Below are 15,530 nucleotides of genomic sequence, written 5' to 3' on the forward strand. Positions count from 1 at the left end.
TAATGCTACCGCCCAGCTACGTCATCAGGTTTTTCGAAGGAGAGATTGAATGAAAACACTCGGTTTTGTCCTCGAAATTACAGCGCAACAAAGGAGTTTCTTGGTCAGTGGCGTTGCGTGCGAGTATCCTTGAGCCCCACTAGTCCCAGTAAGCTTGTGTAAAGTGAAAAACATTCTAATTGAATATCGTTGCACCGCCCCTTAAAGCTTCCGAATGAGAGAAATGAGGAGACTGCGTTAAACAGAAGACGTTATTGAAGTGTGCACACTTCAATAACGCAAGGGGCTAAACGCACCTCCTGGAAATTTCAGACAGCATAACAACCAAGGCTCTATCTGCAATGTCGAGGTTCGTTCAACACCGTCATCTGTAAACCCATGGACAACGTCGTGTGCAGGGTCGTAAGTTAAATTCTTTTTTAAAACAATCTCATCGAAAATCAACATGCACATACGTTCAAGTGCAGCCAGACAGCCCGGCAGAAACAACAGCGCGAGAAGCTCGAACCGATCGGCTCCACGAATTCACGCCGAGCATGCGAGCACGCGGGCGGTCATGCATCACCTTGATTGATGCAAAGTCGACCGAACATGATGCAGCAGAAAGCACAGATGGAAGGCACGCACGGCACAGACGAACGACGCAGGGACGAGCAGAGGCCATGCAGAATGATGCAGAGGTGACGGCGTGCAGGCAGGCAGGCCATGGCAGGCGCCATTCATCACGTTGTTTTTGTGACGCATTTGATTTAAACTATTTAGTCGTTTTAAGTACTTTAAACAATTTTAAAGCATTGTCATTTAAAATATAAATACTTTTCACACAAAGAGTTTTAATTAATTTTAACCAAATTGTAGAAAAGCGCCACGTAGCGGAGGGTATGAAACGCACTATCTGGGCCGCGAATCGGCTCCTGTGTCCTCTCTTTACGTTTACTATATTACTCTATGACCGCGCCACCGCGCTGCTATAACCCACCATGATAACCAGAGTCTCGATCTCCTAAATACTACCGATACCGACTATTCACACTTGACGTCACTCCCTACGTCACCTCCGTTTTCGGAGGCCCAGAAACGAGACTGGAGATGGTTTAGTTTCGGTTTCTTTACTTCTTTCATCGGCACATAAATACGCGTCATAAATGTCTACAAAAAATTGGGCGGCATGCTATGTTCCCAAGAAGCATTAAAACACCACTTAAAAAAATTAAATAAAATCGTCTTCATTGTCCCTCGGAGATGCACCACGGGACAAAACCAAAGTAACTGAAACTGAGTTGGCGACAAGACGACAGCGGCCATACACGCCATTCGTACAGATCAGGAAAAACAGCAACGTCGCTACAATAAGAAGCGGTGCAGCGCTTCGACCTTTGAGCCCGGAGACATCGTCGTGGTGGAGAGAGAATCACTTCCTATATAGGACATTCAAGAAAACTTTTAAAAAGGTTTTAAGGTCCCTACGTAGTAAAGGAGAAGCTTCCAAATGACACATATCGTATAGAGGACATTCCGGGGCGATCACTTAGCGTTTCTACACGTCTACGGCCCCGATTGACAAGATGAAGCGTTACTATGCCTTCGACTTAGACAACGAACCCGATCATGACGACTGCGAAGACGAAGAAGACAATTGAGGCAATTTTTCATAGGATAGCCGAGTGTTAGCATCCTGCTGAGCACAAGAGCTCAGAGAGAGACGAGGACGACGGTGAGCACCTGCGAAACATGCAACGATACGAACGTTAAAAGCTCTGTACATATAAAATGCTTTCTACCTTTTGACAACTGCGTATTTGACGACTAACACAAGGGCATATTTTTTCACGCGCTCACGCTTAGCTACTCATAAGGTAAGGCAAAGAATAGTGGTCAGTGACTCTGTTTATTCAAAATAGCACTGGGTGGCAAAATATTTGCAAATGTTACGTAGTCGAACACATTTCCCCACTTTCCGAGCCGTCGATATGTGCCCGCACGTCGTGATATTTCACTAATTCCTTTTCTTCAAAATTAGAAAATGATAGTTCCGACGTTCAGTTTTAGTTAACTACGAAAAAACATTCCATTTCTATTATATGGTGAGACATACGGAGGCGTAATCAAATAAAAACGCAGCCTTACCAATGCTGCCTCAGCGCGCCGCTAACGTGTATAAGTGCCGCAGCGCCATCTACTTTTTCCCTGGCGAAGTGCCACGCCTGAGCCGGCGCGCTCGCCACACTTCTCCTTGTAGCCACTGTACCCGGGGTCCCGAGTGAAAGATCGCAAAAGAGAGCGACAGAACACGAGAGAAAGAAAGCAACGTTGCCAGCTGAAGGACGGCAGTCGCAATGGTGAACGCGAAGAGTGAAAACTCTCAGCAATATAAACAGTGATAATTTAACGTTGTAAACTAAATTATGAGCTATTTTAACGGATCATCACGAACCAGCGCAAGTAGACAGTTAGTCAAAATCCAAACACACAAAAAAATACACTCACACAGCGCTGAACTATCAACTGAATTGTATTTCAAACTTCCTCTTCTTCGACCCCAAGGAATAGGTTGTCAAGGAAGAAATGGGGAGACAAGGCAAATGGGGGAAGGCAAAAGAAGAAGAAAAGGAAAACAGATGAATAGAAGACAAAGAAAAGGAAAATAAAGGAGAATAATACTAATGCACCAGAGTCCAAGAGTTACAAAAAATACAAAAATAATTACAAAATTAATCACGCACAGGTATAAACCAGGTGATATGCCGGCCTACTGTCGACTACACTCTCGGCGTAAATAGTTTGAGTGATGCAAAATGTCCAAGAGTTACAGAAATTAGTTGTTAAATAATATAAGATGTAAACAAAAATCAGTGGTTATACTGGCTTACCGTGTACATTTTCGGGACGCATCATGCGAAACACTTCCATCGAGGGACTAGTCCCGGTCGGCGGATCATTGTCCTTGAGAAACTCGTACACGTCGATGGGCACGTCCCCGCTCGAAAACTCCTTTCCCGTGGTGGAATAGACGAGTTTCCCGTAAAGTCTAAACACGACGTCCGCGTCGTAGTCGTGCTTCCTCAGGAGCTCGGCTGCCACCAGTTCTCGCCACAAGTGCTTGCCCACCCAGGTGTTTGCGGCGCGCGCAATCGCACGCAGCACAACCTCGGAGGCCTCGTTCCCGGCCGATACTCTGCCTTCGCGCCTCTCCAGAAAACCAAACACGTCCGCGTGCTTGTCCAAGAGCCGCTCGGCTATCGCGGTAGTCTTTTCGATCACGGTGGTCCACAGATCCATGTCGTGAAACACCGACCCGTAATCCAAATTGTCTTTTGAAGAAGTTTCTCTAAATACGGAGCTCATTGCGTCTTCTTCCGTTTCGGCGTCGCACACGAGCTCAAACAGTTTCACCGCCGCGTCTCCGTGTGCGAGTTTGGCCGCGAGGCTCGGATGGACGCGCTCGCTCCAGTCTGTTCCCGGGATCCGTTCGCGAGGCATCCGCCCGACTCTCTTGATCAGGCCGGCCCAATCCAGCCTGTAGTTTTCAAACGTGGACACCGCCTCACGGTATCGCTCGAACAGCCCTAACAACCTACGCTCGTCCTTCCGCAACTCGTTTATAAATTCGATCACGGTAGGGTTCAGTTCGCAAACCATGCCCTCGGCCAGCACGGTGGCCATGAGTTTAACGTCGATCCAATCGTTTCGGTAATTGAAGGCCCGAGAATGAGAGGTCATCATGGTGTCGTACTCTTCTTTCGAATAATACTCGCGCATCCGCCGAAAAAACCACTCGCAGACGGTGGACCGCTTCGCGAATGTCTTGGCCGCTTCCACGACCCTGACGAGAAAGTACTCGTCCAGGTCGGGGTGATCGTCCACGTAATTCAAGAGCGGAACGTTGGACCGAGCGTCCTTCAGGGTCTTCTCCATTATTTCGCACACCAGGGCGGCCAGCTCGTGGTTGCCCGCCGCCAACAGAGCGTACTTGCGAAGAATCTCAACGTCTCTCTGAAGTGGCGGCGGGGGGAAGCGCCCAAAGAACACGTTTAGAGCCGTCTGTGTCTTTTCAATCGTGCGAACGCAAGCGACGTGCGCGAGAAGAAACCTCATACTGTCGACCGCGTCTCTGACATTTGCGAACGTTTTGGCAAAGGCACTCGGCTCGCACGACTCGCCCAGTTTGGCTCGAATCTTTGCCAGGGCCTCGGCCGCGTGTAGAACCCTGCCTCTGTAATCGGCGTCCGAGAGCACCACTTGCTTGACGACGCGATAATACAGACTACACAATTCCGGAGGAAACACGCCGAGTATCTCGTTGTACAAGTTCTTTACCGACGACACCGTTTTGAGGAGTTGCACTATCTCGGCCGTGTTGTAACCTCTTTCCGTGGCCAGAGTGGACAGCCACTCTTTGGGCGACCGCGTTCCGCGCGTCGTCTCCAACGCCGCGTCGTATCCAAATACCCCGTGGCGGTCTTCCGTGTAGTCGCTACCAACTCCCGTCAGAAAACCCCAGTGCTCTCCGAACGTAGTCAGGCGGCCCACTTCTTCGATCACGGTCCGCGTCCTATTCAAGCTTTCTCTGATCTTGTCTTCCAGTTCTGATAACTGCGATTTATTTAACGCACCGGTACGCACGATTGCGGCCCTGAGGTTCTCGTTGTCGATGGTCGCGTCCAGAGGCACGGGCGATATTCGCTCCTTGGCTCTGCGCATGTGATCGATGGCATCGTCCGTAAATACCTTACGAACGTGTGCCTCGTAAGCCGCCAACGAACACACCAGGGTCTCGGCGTGAGGCACGTACACTTCGGCTAGAGACTCCTTCGACACCGTTCTGCCGTCGCGCATTGCCTCGAATTCGTCGTAGAGGCCGGCCTGCGCGCTAACCGCGTTCAACGTCTTGGCGAATGGCATACAGTCGCGCTGGTAGTAGTAGTTGGTCAGGTGGTTGGGAAAATCTCTCCCGACCGCAAACGCCGCAGACAACACGGCCCGATGCTTTTCAAAGAGAGCGGCCCCTTCGCGTATCCTGTCGGCGATTCTAGCGAGTGTCGCTCCAAACTCGGCCAACTCGTCGGACGCCACTCTGCCTAGGACGTCCTTGGAGGCTCGCAAAAACTCTTGGTCCGCTTCGAGGGATCTGACTCGCGCGCTAGTTTGGGGCACCACGGCTAGGATCTCTCGCCTAGACTCCACGTGCGTCTCGTACTCTGCGTCGTAGATACGGTAGTGCTTTGAGACTCGTTCGTAAGACGCCACGGCCTCGTTCAACTCCCCAGTGGTGTTCAAGTCTAGGCTTTGGACAAGAGACGCGAGGGAATTTTTGACACAAGCATCGTAAAAGGCCAGAAACACTTTATATTCGCGAGCGTTGGCGACTCCCGACTGGATTCCGCCCGATTCAAAGTCCGGGTGTCGCGAAATGTAGTCGATAACGCGAGATGGAAGTCGAACGCATATCCTCTGTCGTTCGCTCTTTAGAAAACGCAAGACTCGTCCGACCTCCCTCAACCGATCCAACAACTGTTGCGCGTCTTTGAAGGAAACGAGCGTGTTGTTTTGCGCCCGGTTGCGCAGGCGTTTGTACTCTTTTAAGTCCTCGTCAAATTTTGTCAAGCCGTTCTTCTTTAACTCGTCCACCGCGTCGGCAATTTCTCGGTCGGACTTGGCCACCCCTATCACGCGCTCGTTCGCCTTCACTATCCCTTCGAGTCTAGATAGGTCGATCCATAACGTCTCGAATAAAGAATCTAGAAACTCGATCCTATCACCACTCTGCAAAGACGCGTGTTTCTTTAGGTAGACGTCGATCCATTCGAGCAGGTCCTTCTCTCGTAGAGCCAAAAAATCTAGAGTTTGTTTCTGGGCACCGTATTGCAGGGCGACTGGTTTCCAATCGCGCACGTACAAGGCGTCCCGCACGTTTTCAAAGACTCGCATCCTGGCTTCCTTCTCAAAGAGAACCTTTACATAGTCGCCCGTGTGCCGGAGTGCGTCTGCGTCCATAGTCGCGAGCGCGTCCGGAGAAGCTATCGCTTCCAACACCCCCATCGTCCCGTCATCCGAGTCGGCGTACGCCCTGGCCAGCGGATCGGTTCTCCTCACGCTCTCCGCGTAAGGCGTCAGGTGCGACTCTATCGCATGAGTCACCTCCTTGGTTTCTCGCACCATTGTCGCTACGAATCGGGCCATCTCGGTAAAGTCGCGCGTACTCTGTTGCACGTCGAGGTCGTCCGTAGAGGTGCGTCGGCCCAATACGTCCGTGAGGAAAATATACTTTTTGGTCCGCGCAATCCGAGCTCGCAACACATTTTCCTCGAACGGCGTCCCGATTCCACGTATGGGCGCGACAATCTCCCTCTCGATGATCGCCCTGCGATCCTTCAAAAATTGCATCTCGGTCGCGTACGCCTCGCCATCGCTCTCGTCGCACACGTATCTGGGCAGGACCCAGTTTGAGTACCAATCGTCGAATCCCGACCTCGAAGATGCAGCCAACGGAGTGTCCGAGTTCGGCCACCGGGCCGCGGCGGATCGTGCCGACAAAGAAGAAGATAGGAAGACGAACAAGTCTCGAGTAAACGGCTTGCTTCTCTTTTCAATCAATAAAGATTTTATTCGCAGAGACTCGTTCCATGCGTCCACCTTACTCTTGACGGCGCGGGCCGAACGCAGCGTCGACAAGACGCTAAACACTGTGCCAACGACGGGCTCCGCGTTTAGGTTAGGACAGGTGTCGATGTCAGTGTCTGCTTTCGCGGATCGCAACGCTTCCCTCGTCGCGTCCAATTCCGCCAATAATTTCGAATACAACTTCAAATCCCTTTCCAGGTGCAAGTGCCGATACTCTACCGCATCTGCGTCGTCTTCCTTTAGGTCCGACATTGAATTGCCCAGCGATTCGTCCGAGTAGATTCTGGTCACTAACTTTGCGGGCGATTCGTCTTCGGCGCGACGGTGCGCGAGGATGGACTCGTAGATTGCTACGTATTCCCGAGCCAGAGACGCGCGCTTGTGTTGTACCTTGTCCTTCAGACGAACAATTTCTTTCCGACAAGATTCCCACGTCGCGGCAGGCAAGGTGCGGTGCAAGCCCTCCCTGTACGCTCGCCTGACGGCGACAAAGTCGGAATTGGCAGCCGCCTCGTACGCCTCGGCGCGAGGTTCCGTGATCAAACGTTCGGCGCCCAGAGCCGACGAAATGTCTAGCGTCTTTTTGCGATCTTCGTACGCCGCGACGAGAGACCGACTCGCCTTTTCCCAGTCTACCCGAGAGTCGAAGACTCCCTCCAGCCACTTTGGATACGAGACGGTCTCCGTGTCAAATACAGTCTTCGGCACGTCAGGTGCATCTGTAATGTCCCACAGTTTGAGCTGCTTCACTATTACGAATATCTTGTACTTTTCAAAGACTTTGTACATTGCCAGGTAGTTTTTGGCGTCCCTACACATGTTCAATAGCTCGGAAACGAAGCTTTGAGTCAGGTCGGCGTGATGACGCTTAATCAGGTCTTTTTGCGACATTGTCGTCAATTCGATTCGCTTTAGAAAATCGAGCACTCTCGCGTTATCGCCTCGCTGCGGCCAGGGAGAAAGCTTCAGGTCCCGCGTTAGCCTTTCGACGTGTCGAAAGCAGTCCATCAAGTCCGTTTCTTGGCCCAGAGCCTCGTATATTTCGGCCTTTCGCCGAACGTAGGCCGCTCTCTTTGCGTGGGCGTTTGCGATCCTGTCCCAGGGAAAGGTGGCCACAACGTCGATGGCGCCTTCGCGTATTATCCTGGCGAGGCAATCGTCTTCTCCGGTAACGCCGTCCTCGTACTGACGAACGTACTCTCCGTCCGGAGAGTCCATGCCCCAGTCACGCAGAGACTCTCTGTAGCGCTTTTCGTTTTCCACCAACTCTCTAATCTTGGCGACTTTCTCGGTCACGGTGGCCAGCGTGTCCTTTGGCGAGATCATTTCCGTGTTTAGCCACTTGGCGTAATTCCGACCGGCACGTTCGATCGCCTTACGTACCTCTTCCGATCCGTGCACTTTGAGATTTTCGACTCGGGTCAGGTCGGGAAACTCTTTGCGGACCGCGTCGACCATCTGCGCGTAGGCGGCGTGGCACGCCAGCCACGCCTCTAGCTCTGGTCTCGGGTCCGTCTCGTCGGCGAAATCGAGAAAGAGACGCTCCCTAAAAGTTTCCAGAACTGTGTCCTCTAGCCGTAGAAATCGGCGGTCCACGCACTTTTCCGCGTATTTGGCCTCGCGCAAAAACTCGAAAAACTCGACCGTCACTCTTTCGCGCAAGAGCCTCCACATGGCGTCGTAAGATTTTGCGACGAGTTTGCGAGCGACGTCGGCGTCCTCGTTCGCCACGGTCCAGCGGATAAATTCGATTTTCCAGTCGTCGTCGTCTTCCGCATCGACCATCTTCAGCAGACTCGACACCTTGAATCTAGACAGTTTGGAAGAGACGGCGCTTTGCGAAACGCGCAAGGTGCCGACGAGATTGCGCAGGTAGACCCTCACTCGAGCTTCCAGACTAAACTGCTTGGTCTTCCAGTACGCCGTTCGCGCCGCGTGCAACAGCTCGGTGATTTGCGCGACCCCGAGGTCTCGATGCAGCTAGCTCCCAATAGTTTTCGCCATTTGCCGATCTCGTCGAAAAGAGATTATTTACGCTTTCGCGCGACGCCTCGGTGGACGGAAAAAAGGAAGCGCGGTGCTTGCCCCACGTCGCGACGTGTTTCACGTACTCCTTGTTCGCCTCTATCAGTGTAGCGACCGCCGACCGAGCTCGCCTCACAATCTCCGAGTGCCGCTCGAAATTCTCGTGCGCCTTTCGAATGCGATCAAACTCCACCGTCGCTACAATGTCGTACGGGGCTTTGATTTTGTCCAACAAATCCTTGTCGAAACCCTCGTACTCGCCAAAGGCGACTGGGTCCTTTTCGTGCGTCTGCGGGTATCTATCGATGGGTCCGCTCATTCCCCACTCGCGGATCTTATCTCTACGTTCGCGCTCCGTAGTCATTAGGGATTTGAGTTCGGAAACATTTTTGCGCAGCGTCTGCAAGTTACACTTCGACTGGCTAATTATCTTTTCGATCCATAGTTCGGGCGCAGCGTTCATGGTGGCCAGGATCGCGTCGTTCCAAGTCTTTAGGTTTGGTACGCTCGAAGGCAGTTTCACGAGCGGAGGGGCACTAAGCAGGTCGCTGTCACCGAGAAACTTTCTCATGTTTTCGTAGTCTCTGTGGCGTTCCTGTACGAGCCGATAGAGTCTATCGAAATCGTCTTTGGGAAACTTTGACTTGAGACGCACTTTCCACTCGTACAAACCTTTCGAGGTGGCGCGAGCAAACAGAGACGCGGCGTCGGCCTCGTCAAACATACATTTGCCGTGCCTCGCGATTAAAGGATAGTAAGGTCCCAATTTTTCCATTTTTTCATCGACGTCGCCGCTATCGCCCACGCCAGCGAGGAGTAGTCGTCGTAACTCGTTCAGGTGCGGTTTCAATCGCTCAAATTTTTCGTAGAGCACCTTCCAGTCGACGTCGATCAAGGCCTTCCTAATGTCCTCCTCGTCGTTCTCCAGCCAGCGCTTTCTCAAGACGGCGTCCTTGCGAACGGCACCGAGGTCCCTAGCAAATTCTCTCAGGAGATCCTCTAGGCTCCGAAACTTGGCGTAATGTGCCAATAGTGACGTTATGAAGGCGCTACCGTCCTGCAAATACTCGTCAGATTTAATCTTGTTAAACAAGTCCCTCGTCTCTTCCTCTTCGCAGACTTTGTGCGCGGCCGGATGGGTCACCGCCCAGACGAGCGCGTCCCTATGTTTGTGCTCCGTGTAGTTCTTCAAAATCTTTTCGAACGCGTCTAGTATGGCCTGCAACTCGGTCGGCGACAGCGTAGGTGCGGAGAGAAAGACGAACCGCTTGACGTTGTCAATCTTTGCGATTTCGCCAACGGCTTTCAAGAGTTCCAGAGAAAACTTTTCGTCGATAAAGGTCTGGGCATATTCAACCTTGGCTTTCAACTCGGCGTAAATGCGAAGAGTCTGACCTTCCTCGGCGGCGACCCAGCGAACGAGCGCCGCGTCCCACTGCGGCGTGCCCGCGGCATCGAAAACGGCCCGGAGCAGTGGATCGAACGCTGGATGCTGGCTAGACCACGAAGAGTGCCGCGTGACTTTCTTGCACCACTCTTCGAAGAGTCGCTTAAACTTTAGAACGGAATCCTGCCAGATCTGGGACTGGTATCGCTCGAGCACAGAGTTGTACTTTTTAAACGTATTGGTTTTAACGTCGTAGTACATTCCGCCGCTAATGCCGTACAAGTACTTGTCCACGGCATCTAGGTCGTACACGTCCAAGTCGTACAAATTACTAAGCATGTCGTCGCCAGCAAATTCCACGCCCAACGCCTCGGGGTACTGCTTTATCACGTCCCTGGTCCTGACTGTGTACATGAATTCGCCCAGGACGTTGTTTGGGTCCTTATACATTCTGTAGATCAAGTGTTTGAGGGCCGGGATGACTACGTTGCGCAGAAACCCGGGCTTGTATTTCTCGCTGGCCAGCGAATTGACCTTGGACTGAATGCTCTTGAGATAGAGTGTGTAGGAAAAGACCAAGTCTATGGCTCGCTTCGGATCGTACAACGCCGTTCGAGTGTCGTTAGCGTGGTTCGCCACAATGTAATCAAACACGCGATTGGCCGTGTCGCCGTAGTCTTTGTAACGGGTAGTTTCGACACCAGCGTTAGAGTACAGCGCGTAGTAAAAATCTTTAAAGTAGTCGTCGACTTTACTTTCCAACCTTGCCTCAAACCCTATGGGAATGGCTTTCAAAGGTTTGAACAAGAGATTGTCGGTGGTCATTTTTTTATTTCAGCTACAGAAACACGTTTTTGCCTTTAGCGCGTTTATTTCTATAATAGGTCATTGCCGCGTAAGTCACGACTCCCGCTGTGGCCAGGACGGCAACTCCACCGACGACGTACAGCCAACCGCTTCCTTCGTCTTCCGCTGCAACAGTATGATACGGCGTCTTGGCGACGTCCGACACTTTTTCGTTGCGCGTCGTTTCTTTAGGAAGAGCCGAATCTCGAAGAGACGGTATCGCGTCGTCCGACCGTCGTCTCTTGGCCGCCTCCGCCGCAGTCTGAGGGGACGTTTGGGCGACGCCCGACTCCTTCTCTTTGGGCGTCGTTTCCCTAGGAGGAGCCGAATCCCGATGAGACGGTATCGCGTCGTCCGACCGCCGTCTATTGGCCGCCTCCGCCGCAGTCTGAGCTGATGTTTGGGCGACGCTCGACTCCTTCTCCATGGGCGTCCTTTCCTTAGGAGGAGGGGGAGGAGGAGGAGGAGTCGACGGCGACTCGTTCGTGCTATCCCGAAGAGACGGTCTAGCGTCGTCCGAAAGTCGTCTCTTGGTACCGACACCCCTCAGCTTCGAGTTGTAGCTGGAAATTAAAGACTCGACGCCGACATAGTCCAGACCGTTGTCGTAAAAGGTCTCGATCAGGCTGTCTACGTCGTGAAGGTCGGCGTCGTACAGCTTTTTTTCCTCGGTCTTCATGACCACCTCGACGCCGGCATCTTTCAGTCTGTCTCGCGTGTACACCGTGGCCAGGAACTTGCCGAGTAGATTGTTCTGATCTCTGTACATTCTGACGATGACGTGTTTTAAGGCTGGCACGGCCACCTTCTCGTGTTCGGCCTTGAGCTCGGCGGACCTCTTAAAGTGAAGAAGAAACGCGGTGTATTCGTTAATCACGTCGTTCATTCGGGTCACGTCGTTAAATAGACCAAGTATAACGTTGCGATACTTGGCCACGATGTAATCGTACGCGGCTTTCATTATCTCTCTGTCGGTCCTGTACCCCGTGTGCGCCCCGGCTCTATCGTACAAGTCTTTAATGTGCACTCGCAAATAGTCGTCCATCGACTTTTCGAGTCGTTCTTCAAACTGAGAAGGAGGCTTCTTGAGTATAACGTTATTCTTATTAGACATTGTTAGGTGTTTTGTATTAGTCCTGGACGTCAGCCGTAATCTTTGATGTTGTATTCGGAAAGAGCTCGGGTCACGTCATCTACAAAAAGCGTCTTGCGGTGTTGCATCTGGGCGTAGACGACGGCCTTTCCGACGAACTCGGTGACGAATCTATCGACCTCGAATTGCATGTTACCGTACACGTTCTCTGATATGCGATCGATCTCCATCTCCTTGGCCAATCGACGCAATTCGTTCTTACAGAGAACGTCGTCCACGGCAGTCGTTGGCTGTCGACTGTCCAATTGCTGCTTCTTCTTATTCTTGGCTACCGTCCTCTTTTGCCGGGTCACGTTGTTTGAGGCGTTTTTTATGCGCGCCATATTCTCACCATCCATCTCCTCTAACGATATAAGCGGGAAACTTCAGTTTTTTATTTGAAATCGACGTTACAATCATGTTACGCGTATACTACGACAACCTGGCAAACACCATCGCGACCGGACTTCGAAATCCCGGCGACTCCAGCGTCTTTGTCGACTTTCTCTACGCCTTGGAGACTATGCACGCGGCGACGATCCTTCTCGTCGGCCGCCCCTTCATGACGGTAGGCGCAGCGCTGCATCTATTCCATAGCCGCACGAAAAACAGATACAGACTCAACGTGTACGTCTACATGAGACTGGTTCGGACGGAAGTCTGGTACCTCAAGACGGCCTGTCGATACATCGACTTTCGCCTCTACCGCGACGACGCAAGCGCCCTCGGTTCGGTGATCTGCGACTACACGTTCGAAAGCGGTCGAGTGTACGCGAACGCGACCGCCTTTCGCTACGAAGAGGCCAGCAAGATTCTGTGTCTGACTCTGACCGACTCTCTCACCTTCTTTGTGGCCTGCGTTCGCAAGTTGAGTTACCTGCTTGACATGACTCCCGATCGAGTCGTTTGCAGCGTCGTCGAGCCACGCACCGTGAAAAACGCCAGAGTGCATCGAGATTTTATGAGCCTGTACGAGAGCGTAGATCCGAGGTACTTTAGAGTTTGCGATTACCTTAACTGGTTGTGTAGGTATCCTTTGTTTGGGCAATAAAAATTAAAAAAAAACCGTGCAGGTTGAGTTTTCGTCTCAATCTCCTCGCGTAAGCATGAGTAACGACGTAGATATGACCAAGGTCGAAGAAGAAGAAGAAGAAGAAGAATGGATAGTGTTAGACGAATGGAACGATGGCGATGATGAAAAAGAGGAAAGAGAGATTACGGACGACGAGGTCAACCACTCCGCTCAGACTATTTATAGTTCCGAAGACGAGACGAACGATCGGTATAATCGTTTCAAAAACGAACGTTGGCGGGTATGGAAGAGGCGCCCCGCTACCGGCTCGTACTACCGGGCGACCGGATACCTTACCCCGTACAAGTGGACGTCTTTGAAACAATGTTGCGCGGATTCGGAGAAAAAGCCAACGTCATGATAGAAGCTCCTACCGGATCGGGCAAGACAATGGCCATGCTCGGAGCCGTTCGCGAATGGATAACGACACGACCCAGCGGCAAAATCTACCTCTGCTCTAGAACGCACCAACAGCTCGACCAAATGGTAGCGGTGGCCAAGGCGTTCATCGGAGACGCCGCGCACATTTCTCGTCTCGTCGGCAAGGACCGAGTCTGCCTCTTGGAACGGGAAGTCCACAGCGGTAACGTGCCCCAACTCTGCAGTCAACACAGGGCCTCGTCGACGTGCCGATTCTACCGCAATTGGAAAGAGCAGCATGGACCAGAGACGCGTTTGCCCGACGTTAGGGACATCGAGGACTTGGTGGAGAGTTGTGCTGCAAACGATATCTGCCCCTACTACGTCAACGAACAGTACTACGTAGCCAGGTCGAAAATAGTGCTGGCTCCCTACAACTACTTGATCGATCCCTTCGTCCGTAGCACGCTCAACATCAATCTCAGCGGCGCGATTCTGATCCTCGACGAGGCGCACCACATTGAAACGTTTTGTAGAGACGCCATGTCCCTACAAGTGTCCAGATCGCAGCTTCAGACGTACGCACGACGATTTTCTCGCTACGTCGAGCTTCGCGAATTCTTCGAGGGGCTCCTGGCCATGATGAACGACGTTGGATATGCGATTGTTCGCGGCGATGATCTCCTGGCCAAGACGAGACGCTACCTCAAGACGGACAACGTGAGCCTGGGTCAAGTCGTGAGTCCCTTAACGTCTCGACATCCTTTGTCCGACCGGTTAAACACCACGTTGATTGACCGCATCGTCACTCAGTTTTACTACCCCGAGATATTTGGTGCCCAAGGCTTTGCAATGTTTGTCGTCCAGGGTCGCGAGTCGCCAGAACTCAGGATGACCTGCATGGACTCGAGTTACGCCATGAAGTCTGTGTCGTCGTGCACGCACTCTATCGTCCTGGCCTCGGGGACTCTGAGTCCGATGTCGTCGTACGAAAAGGAATTGGGCGTCTTCTTTACTCACAAGGTGTCCGCCAAGGAACACGTCGTGTCCAAGCGTCACGTCTTTGTCCGTAGGATCTCGCATTCGCTCAAGGGTGACAAAGAGTTTTACATGAATTACAGCGCATGCCAGAACGAAGAGCTACTCAAGGCCGTAGGTTCCGTCGTCTACGAGTCGACCAAGATCCTGAAGAAAAATGTCGGCGAAACAAAGGCTGGCGTCCTGTGCTTCTTCCCTTCTTACAAGCTACTTCAGACCTGTCCAGACGTGTGGCGCAAAGTGCCTCTATGGCCCAAGTTGGTCAAGGTGGTCGGCGGGCATCTGTTTCTGGAAGATTCTGAAAACTCGGACCTCTTGTTCCATAGGTACAAGACTGCGTTGATTGACGGAGAGCCCGGCACGGTGGCCCTGTTTCTAGTCGTGCACAGAGGCAAAATGAGCGAAGGCGTCGACTTCTCCGATTCCCTGGCTCGACTCGTCGTATCCGTGGGGTTACCCTATCCGTCGTATCACAGTCCGGACGTAAAGGTCAAGGTCGAGTTTAACCGCAGCAGGGGCGGAGACGGGGACGAATGGTATAAAACGCAGGCGATGCGAGCGGTTAACCAGTCCGTGGGACGCTGCGTACGTCACGTGAACGACTGGGGGGCCGTCCTATTGCTCGACAGTAGGTATTTTAGACCCGACGTTTGGAGCGATTTATCGCATTGGGTCCAGGTCTGCGAAGACGAGTCGTCCACCTTCAAAGACACGAAGAAATCTTTGCTCGAGATAAACTCGTTTTTGAACGGTCGTCTATGAAAATGCACATCCTCAGTTTGCACACGTATCTGCGCGAACACAGATACACGGCTAGCCGACAGGGCTACGCTTACTGGTATTGCACGATTCGCGACGCTACTATTGCTCCTACACCAGCTGCTTCGGTCAACAGCGATCCCGTTTCGACCGACCAGGCTCCAACACGAGTCGGTACTGTTCCATCGGACAAGCGGGGACCGTCCGACAAGCCTATACTCGAATCGTGCACGTGCGAGACTGCTCCTACACCAGCTGCTTCGGTCAACAGCGATCCCGTTTCGGCCGAC

At 52.3% G+C, this 15,530-nt stretch overlaps 1 protein-coding gene across 1 annotated transcript; it reads left to right on the plus strand.

The window, feature by feature from the left end:
• The first annotated feature begins 14,334 nt into the window (after positions 1-14,334).
• Positions 14,335-15,243, plus strand: LOC121833856 (Fanconi anemia group J protein-like). The gene has a single exon (XM_042287567.1). The coding sequence runs from the start codon at positions 14,335-14,337 to the stop codon at positions 15,241-15,243; it is 909 nt and encodes a 302-aa protein (XP_042143501.1).
• The last annotated feature ends 287 nt before the right edge of the window (positions 15,244-15,530 follow it).

This window comes from Ixodes scapularis, unplaced genomic scaffold (assembly GCF_016920785.2).
Source record: "Ixodes scapularis isolate PalLabHiFi unplaced genomic scaffold, ASM1692078v2 ptg000005l_1___fragment_1__unscaffolded, whole genome shotgun sequence".
In the NCBI taxonomy this organism is placed as follows: Eukaryota; Metazoa; Arthropoda; class Arachnida; order Ixodida; family Ixodidae; genus Ixodes; species Ixodes scapularis.

What these genes read in the sequence shown, in the direction of transcription:
- LOC121833856 (XM_042287567.1), top strand. Translation starts at nt 14,335, where the DNA reads ATGACCTGCATGGACTCGAGTTACGCCATGAAGTCTGTGTCGTCGTGC.